The 9,044-nt window shown below is 39.1% G+C and overlaps 1 protein-coding gene across 2 annotated transcripts; it reads right to left on the reverse strand.

The window, feature by feature from the left end:
* Nucleotides 1-468: 468 nt before the first annotated feature.
* Nucleotides 469-7,557, reverse strand: APOH (apolipoprotein H). Of its 2 annotated transcripts, XM_037405044.1 has the most exons (8): nt 7,426-7,557; nt 6,093-6,269; nt 5,392-5,488; nt 3,916-3,992; nt 3,143-3,331; nt 2,336-2,515; nt 1,654-1,851; nt 469-860 (listed from the first exon to the last, which is right to left on the reverse strand). In XM_037405044.1, the coding sequence occupies exons 1-8, from the start codon at nt 7,487-7,489 to the stop codon at nt 790-792; spliced, it is 1,053 nt and encodes a 350-aa protein (XP_037260941.1). In that variant the 5' UTR covers nt 7,490-7,557; the 3' UTR covers nt 469-789. The 2 variants fall into 2 exon arrangements, with proteins under 2 accessions (XP_037260941.1, XP_037260949.1); XM_037405052.1 differs by lacking the exon at nt 2,336-2,515.
* Between the last annotated feature and the right edge of the window lie 1,487 nt (nt 7,558-9,044).

The raw sequence follows: 9,044 nt of genomic DNA on the forward strand, positions 1-9,044 counted from the left end.
ACGTAATGATTACTATTGCCCAGTGATGTGCAATTAAAAAGAAAAAGGAGTCAGTTACATTGTGTAATATTGAAACAGTGGTAAAAATTAACAGTTGTTTAAAGCAACAGTTTCAGGTGAAGTTAAGAGTCTCAAAAACATAAACAGTCTTACTAACTTGAGCAATTTTTTTTAAAAAAGTGCAAAAAGAACCCTTTATCTGGTGCTATTGATATTTAAACCATGGTTGGACACTTGGCTTCTAAACTCACTTGGAAACCTTGATCTTCCTACTTACATGAATCTGGGAAAATCCCAGGCTGATGACCCTCTGTCTCTCTACAATTAAAGGTCTACCCCCTGTCGCAGGGGAGCAGTAATGGAATCAGAACCCAGCTAATTACCGATGACTAAGGCCTTTCTGTGTAAATCACTTAAGAGCTGAAGGATCTGATTGATGATTAGGTAATATTAAATAAGAGCACGCTGTTGGCTGAAAATTACTTTATTGTAAAGGGACTGCTATTGAGAAAGTCATTTGTAGTTGCATAGATGTCGGAAATATGGAAAGAGAAGCTGTATTGCAGGGATTTTGAAGAAAGCAGACAAAAAAGGATGTAAGTTAATGGCTGAAATAATGTGTCATAGCTTGTGAAACAGCCTGGTAGGGATGGCAGTAGGGAAAACGGCTGAGACTGCATTCCCAGAGTCCAGAGTTCACCTGGAAATTTACACTCACAATTTTCCTCTCTTATATGTAACGTTTTGCTTCAGTAAGGCAGAAATTTTGTACTGAATTATTTCTCTGATTCATTCTTGGTCTTCACATGGTTTCATGTCTGATGGGTCCTTCTTCACAAGAGATGAGAAAAAGCCACGTTCTGTTGAAAACAAGAACTTGGGTTAAATTCTTGAAATGTGATAGCTAAAACAGTATGTCTCATGGACCCTGTTAGGTGAGCACTCACTCTTCACATCATAGTAAAACCACTAGAAGAAATACCCTATTTTAATGAAAGCTAAGCTATAAACACAGAAGCCAAGCCAAATACGAAGATGTTTTCATCATGCATAGGCTGTGTTTTTTCCATCACTTACAAATGAGAATAATATGATAAATGCAAAGCATTTCCTCTTGCTAACCAACTTTAGTATTTATTCTGATATCCTGTGTGCCTGTGAACCAGTTCGTCCAGCACCAATTCCTCACTATAGCTATCAGCTGCTTGTTAACTCTCTAAAGTCAGACCAGTGTGTCACCTATCAGCATAATGCGGGAATAATTCACCAGAATAGAAGTGAATACATCAGGTTCTGAAGGCTGCAGCAGCATTCAGGCTCTATACCTTCTCTAGAGAAGATGTTGACCTGAGGATTCATGAAATTCCAGAATACTTTACATATGGCCTTTTTTGGGGGGGGCTAGACCTCTAAATAACACCTTCTAAGAACAGAACAGGAATTAAAGTAGGGCTCTGATGTATCTAAAAGTCTTGGGGTACATTCTCTCCTTCTCTCAGGCCATTTCTTCCTTAATACCCAGTAACTTTAGTACAAGGCAGATGAATTGGCCAGTCAAATAGTACTTGAAGATCAATTATGACTTTTCCTCTCACACTAAAGTACTTGTCATTCCACTCACACAAGCTGTTTTCTGATTAGCCTAGCTTGTACCTTTGAAACAGGCAGGGAGAGTAAGGTTGCCATCCACACATGGAACAGCTACAGTATAGGCACAGGATTTTTCTTTATTCTTGCAGAAGAAGGATATAGTTTCACCATGCTGAATGCCTTCCTTAAGATCATTCTGAACTCTTTTCTTCTCGCCGTTGTATAATACTACAGCTTTCTTAACTGGTATTTTACATGGTCCTATAAAAAATCCAGTTATAAGCAACATGTAAGGATAATTAGGACTCTATTTTGATAAGTGGGTAGATTGGAGCCTGTCAGAAATCTGTACAAGTGACATTTGGGAATGAAAAATAATGTGTCCCACACATACATAGTACTTCTGCTGGTGTTACAATGCTGAAGAATTTCAGACCCCTAAGTATAGGGTCTAAAGTTTCCGGTGAAAATCCAGCCTTAGTAAAATTTCTGATTATTATTAAATAAGAAGAGGAGAGGAGATAGACAAATTTACATGGCTGATTACTGAAGTCAATTCAGATACATCATACAACGTACAGTGTTGGGAGTGGTCTTAGATTATCAGGGCCTTGAAATTGCTATTTTGGTTTTCTTTTGAGGACAGCTCTTGCACAAAGAAGTAACAGCTCACTAAAATCAGAGCAGTGGTGTTTTAGGAAAAGTCAGTTTGATACGTGGTTTCTAACCGACAGTGTGTGTATACCTTTACAGGTTGGCTTTGTGGACCAGTTTCCATCCTTTTCACAGCGGGAATGCTTAGGTCCATCCAGCACATAGCTGGACTGGCAGCCAAAGCTGACACTTTCATTATAGTGGTATGTTCTACGAACAGCAAACTCTATGAATCCATTTTCTATTCCTGTTGGAGTGGGGCATGTGACAACTGTGGTACAAAAAAAAATAAAAAAAACAACAACCAAAGCTTTAGCAATGTTGTGGTTCTAAAAGACACGCTGTATACTTCAAAAAATATGTGAAACTTCTGTGGTGGTTCATTTGAGCCTTGGGCACAGGGAAACACAGCCAGAAGAAAGACAGTTTAAAACACCACAATAAATAAACATTATTTGTTTTTAAATACATATCTATTGCAGTCCGTGGTCATATCCAAAACCTACTTTAAATCTGGCATCGTTTCAGTGAAACCAGTGAAGTTCTTAGGACTAAAGGTAAAGTTTTCTACTTCTTAGATTAATCCTAGCACTTAGCAGAATAAAATACTTGCTGCGCTCTGGAGGCCAGGCTATGATTCCCCGCTGTGAGCTACATTTAGCAGGTTTTGTTTATATAACCTTTATACCTGCAGCAAATATTTCGTCAATCCCATGTTGAGTGCAATCTTCTTAGCAATCACCTTGCATGCACGAGTCTGACTTTCAGAATAATTCTACTGTATGCTTGCAGTAACAATTGTAAAAATATATATATATATTATTAAGGTTGTGCATATAGTTTAATATATATAATTCTAGGGAATATTTTTAGGTGTTTATAAAAGTAAGTAACTTACCCTTGCATTCTGGAATGCTGCTCCAGTTGCCATTGGCCATGCAAGTAGCTGTCTCATTCCCAATAAGTGCAAGAGGAGGTACACATTCAAAAATAATTGTGTCCAGGAAATGTGAAATATTTCCAGGTTTTAAGCGACGGTAAGAAAGGACTCCAAATTCAGGAAGCGAGGGAGGTGCACAAGTCACCGCTAGAAAAGCATAGCATTTGTAGAAATTAAAGCTTAAATATCAAATTGCTACTAGAATCACGGGAGCAACATGCTTATAACCAAATTAATCCACACCACCCGTTATGGAAGTGTAGCTAACAAACCAAAAATTTCAAATTAAAAGTATCAGGAGCCTTAGAGTATGTAATTCATTATTTTTGCTATATTTTGCAGACAATATTATGCAGTATATTGTTTTTTCAGTAGTGTTTATGCAGGACAGGTTATAGCAAAAACATGTAACACAGTTGCAAAGGCACAACAATATCCTCTTTTTGTACACAGGGAGAATGAATGTGAGTGGATAAGCACCTTACCTTCAGCTGTAAATAGCATCCCTGATCCTGGCCTTTTGTACAGACCTTTAAACTGTGTTTTTCTGAAACTAGAATCCATACATCTAAAACAAAACCTAGAGGGTTCTTCTTGATTTCTCCTAATCATTTTTTGCACGGCACTATAGGAAGCCTCTGAATAAGAATACATGTAATTCTGAGCAATGTAAAGGAATCTTTCTTTATAAGAGTAAGGATAGACTGTTTCTTTAGTATTCAAACACGTACGTTCACACTGTGGAAAAGTTCCACTCCACTTTCCATCTGCCATGCATTGGCTCGTTCTTGTCCCAACAAGGTTGTAACTGAAAACAAAAACACCTGCTTATGTGAAAGCTTAATGAACATGGAGAAGAATCCAATTTTCTTTGCAAGAAAGATTATCATTTCTCATAAACGCACTTAAGAGTCCAGTTCTGAAATCATTCTCTAGTTCTAGCACTTACTGACCTCAAAGGAAGTTTAGGTTCAAATACGAAAAATGTTAGTCTTTGAGTGTTCCAAGTATCCAGACAAAAGGCTTGATACAATATGTTTTGCTGTTTCAACTATATATTCTAGCTTGCATATTAATTTTTACAACTGATTAATACTGTGAATATATGTAAGTAGTGAACACTGATCTGTGCTTGCCAATGTAAATGTTATGGTTTCTTGGGAGGAGCTCCTAGCTAATTATGACAATTGGGATCAAACAATTGCAAAGAGCTCAGCACTTAAGAACTAAAGTCACTGAGATGCATTATTTTATTTTCATGCCAGATAGCCCAATTTAATTTCCATATGCACTCTAAATGCTTCTCTCCTATCCTCCATACTTATATTATTAGTACTTAGTCTGAGTTTTAAAAAAATATTTATCAAATATCTATCATTTCCCTATCACTCAGCTGAAAAACAGTAAGCTACAATTAGCAAAATTAAATCAAGTCCCATTGCTACATTTGATGTCACAGTTGAATTTATTTATTCCTTATCTTGCTTCTGTTTTGCAGGAGCAGGAGGAGGAGGAAGTTGAGGTTGTTGACACTTCTCAGTAAACTCTAGGCTCTGTCTGTGATCTTCCCAGCTAAGCGCTGTTTATTCATTAATTACCCAAGTAAAATTAACTGCATGCTACTATCAAATATTTCCCTGCATTTGCCATAACTATTTTTCTTTAAGTGCATCCTTATCTCTATCTAAAGCTAGCAAGCAACCTTGAGTAAAAGTGCATTTGCTCCTGGGGCCAAATTAGGATTTATGTCGTGTTTTCATTTATTGAGCTTGGAGAGGCATAGAAACAAAATTTTTAGTCTCTAGTGCCGAACAGCATAACAACTTAGATAGAGATTATCTTCTCTCTGCTGTAGGATTTCATCTTGTGATGTAATAAGAGGATTTAAAAAGCTGGGGAAAGCAGTCCAGAATAAATCTTTGAATAAAATCTCTGATATTTTGACAGTTTCCACATCTGTAAGACATTGCTTTGGAGCAGCAAAGCTCCAGGATGTCATAGCCAAGCCTGAAAAGAGGAGGATCATCAGATATTCGGGGGGGGGGTGGGGGTGTGTGGTTTTTTGGGTTTTAAGATTCTGAAGTGGAAGTGGGTTTTTATGTGCAGTTTTCTCAGTTTTGTGGCTTGCTATACTGCAGCAGGAGATAGTGGAATGTAATACGTGATTTAGGCTTTTTATTAAACAGCATGAGGAAGGGAACACTTACCCTGGGTCACATGAAAAACTTATAGAACTCTGATAGCGGAGGTCTAGAAAATCCATTTTTCCGTGCTGCAAGGGTCCAGGACTGGGACATCTCTTTGCTGTTAATTAAGATTTTAAAAACTAGTATTATTTCATAAGGCATGAAGCTAGGATAATGGAAACAAGTTGATCATAAAGGAGTCCTGGTGTCTTTCACATTTCTCCACTGTCATGTACCATGCTTCATAAATTAGCTATTCTGCATTTCTCTTAAAACATAGTGGTTTCAGAGTTTTCGTGATTAAATAATTTTTAACATTCGATTTTCTGAGGAAAATAACTTCTATGCAATGGCATGATAAAAATGAACAATGAAGGATACAGTAAATGCAGGTGTTATGTAGCAGTGTACGTCATTAGAGTATAAGCACTGCTGGTCTGAGTCAAATTAAGATTTACCTTGTCTGGGTCCTATGTCCATCACCACCTGGGAGCAGCAGCTTAAGGGAAGCGTAGGATATGTATGGGAAGATCCTTCCCCCGCCACTTGCCCCTCTTCGACCCCACACCCAGTTGTCTCCCAGCAAGTAAGGGAAGAACAACTGGAGAACAGGAGTATATCAGTTTAAATACATCAGATTCCTCACGTGGACTGTAAAATATCCTTTTCAGATCAGTGCATGGCATAAAATCTAGGAGTAGGATTTACTTTGTTTTACTTACGTAGGCAGAGCAGCGTATTGAGAGGCCACTTGCCAGTTGGCAGGCAGGTGTACTTCCTTTGGCCGTTATTGGGGACGAACCCGGGCCTACAGGTATATTCTATTTCCTCACCCACTTCATACACGTTTTTGTTTACATCAATTGTGGCAAATAGCACTTCTGGTGGCCTGGGACAGACTGGAGGAAAGGAGACGCTTTACAAGAAATCGGGCAGAAAATGGGAGTTTTCTCAAATGGAAGCACAGGTTTCTGTATTATCATCAGCCAGAAAATGTTCCTGCACTGAGCTAACCGGTCCCCCTGTAATCTATAGCTATGTAACTTACCGAGGCAGCTGATGGCTGCTCCAAGTATTAGCCAGAAAAAAATGCGTTCTTACCCTTCTCCTCAGCAGCTCTATCAATGGCTTCAGTTAGATTTTTCTGTCACTTTTTTTTTAACTAAAATTTACTTTTGCTTCAGAATAGATTTATGAAGGTATTCTGCAAAGTGAGTCAAGTGTGGTGAATTATTGTGGACAAAAGAGGTTGAGAGGGACTTAGAAGCAAACAAATGCATTTCATTTTTAATCTAAACTAGTTTGGTGGGGTCAGAAATGAGATGATTTTTTTATTATTATTAAATTTATTTTTCTCTGCTGTCCCCAATTTTTCTGTTCAGTGGGGCAAACACTCTTACGTTAGACAATTCTGATTCCAGAACAGCTTTAATGTGTTGACAGTGTGAACAACTCATCACCCAGAGAGCGAGAACAGGAGGGGAGCAGCGAGAGGAACAGAGGGTGCAGACTGTGCTCCTGCAAAGGACGCGGAGAGAGGTTCCTGCTGAGATTGGGGGGGGGAGAACAGGGGGACACAGAGCTCATGTGGTAGAAATGAATGGCAAACAGAGGGGGAGAGTACACGGAACAGTGCCAGGAGCTCTTGGAATGGGGGAAAGGAGGAGAAAAGCAAGGCAGGAGCTGTGCCAGGCAGCCCCTGCAGCGGAGGGGAGAGCGAGGCGAGCAGGGAGCTGGGCAGAGGGACAGAGCGAGGTTAAGTCCTGGCACACGCAATGTGCCTCAGCATGCAGGCAACCTGGTTTCCACAACTTCTGTCAATATTTCTTCTGTTTGGCTCCATTTTATACTTTTGTATATAACAACTCACCTCACCATAGGAAGAGACAGAGGAAGGAATGGAAGGGGGAAAAAAGAGAAACAGCTTTCAGAGAAAATTCCTGTTCAAAAAGCTTGACCAGAATTTCTAAAGGCTTTAAAATGCTGTTGCTTTCTCCAGCTTCCCTCATTTGCACTTCAGGGTAGTATTGCCCTTAGAAAGTGGAAGACACTTACCTTTCCCTGCAAGAGCACAGTGGCTCACAGCAACTACACACGCAACCAGTGCCAGGGAGTACATTGCTGCCAGTCCACAAGCTTCCCAAATGACCCTCGGTCCTGTGTTTCTTCTCTTAAAAATAAAGGCATCCACAAAGAGATAGTTACATATTAACTCTTTGTATTTATTCCCATCCTTGTAAACAGAAGATAAAAGATTCCTTGTGTTGCTTGTAATAAAGGATGAAACAACCATCACATGTTGCATTCGTACATAATGCAGGAATTGAAATAGCGGTTTCCACTGAAAACCTCTCCTCTCTGGTTGCTTCTGTGGAGCATCTCCTGTTGGGACCAATGTTTTTTAAAAAAACAGTGTTATCTTCTCAGCTTCTTTAGAGGATGAGGATATTTGGAATATGCTATTAGATCAAATAATAGAACTGTCACTAAGAAGCTCTTGTTTACCTATCACTTGCGCGTGTATATTTCAATGTACCAAAGGTTCCTGAGAGTTATAACAAAATGTTTTTTAAGGCAAAATTTCTAGTATGGAGTGAAATTGGTGTTTTCATACACCTCTAGCGATAATACCAATTTGGTGCCAGTCTACACTAGATGATGATTTGGCCTGAAATGTCAGGCTTCAGGGGCCTGTTTGATCAGATTCATGTTGTCAATAAGCATCCTTCAATTAACAGATAACTAAAAGCAACAGAGACAGTGCTCACAATGCCACCACTGCAGAAAAAGTGAAATAACGATTCTGGACTGTGCTTGTTTGTGACAAGGGGGTCAAACTTAAACCATATTTTTGGGTGGTGTAAAAATTTGTTTTAGCACAGCGATTTGGGGTCCTCAAGTCAAAACTCCACAGATATCTGCTGAAGTTCTGATCACTGCAGTTATCTGAATTTAGCAGATCTTAACTGCAGGAGCATCTGAAGTGCAACCAAAATAACATTTGTGTAATCATTGTTCCACAGTTTGGTGTTTCTAATCTAAGTATCCTCCTCCCCTGCTGACTCACAGCCTGTGAGGGGGAGTGAGGGACATTTGAAGCTCTAACGAGAAGCTAGGCTGTGTCAAACTCTTACTGCTGTGATCTCTAGTTTGTTTATTTTTGTTTTTTAAAGTTTCTCTGTTTGCTTTTAAAATACAAATTTTAGCCACAGCGTTGAACAGTTAGGAACACGCTATTCTTCTCAGAAAGAAAATGCTCTGACTGTCCTGCTTGAAATATTTACCAAATGCACAGTGCCTAAGGGCAAAGTACCGCTGCTAAATCAACAGGAAAAATTGACTTAATTTTCTGTATTTACATCTGAGTATTTTTCCATTTGTCACAGCCTGTTTCTTCCTCTTCTTTCTCTACAAAATTTCACAAGTATCTTTTCCCTTCCTAACACACTGCAATGCTGTAATGAACTTTCTTGCCTCTGGTTTAAATCCTTCCTTAGATCCGCCTGCTGTTTTGATTACATTCTTTCCTGTGTTTAAAATAGCACAGGAATAGATGGGCACAGTGTTATCCGTTTCGATGCTGACCATACGAGCATTTCTCCCTGTGCTCAGCAGATGGCAGAATGTACTCTACCATATACCCTACAGGTAGAAACTTGAACTGGAAAGTTTTC

Source organism: Falco rusticolus, chromosome 1 (assembly GCF_015220075.1).
Source record: "Falco rusticolus isolate bFalRus1 chromosome 1, bFalRus1.pri, whole genome shotgun sequence".
Classification (NCBI taxonomy): Eukaryota; Metazoa; Chordata; class Aves; order Falconiformes; family Falconidae; genus Falco; species Falco rusticolus.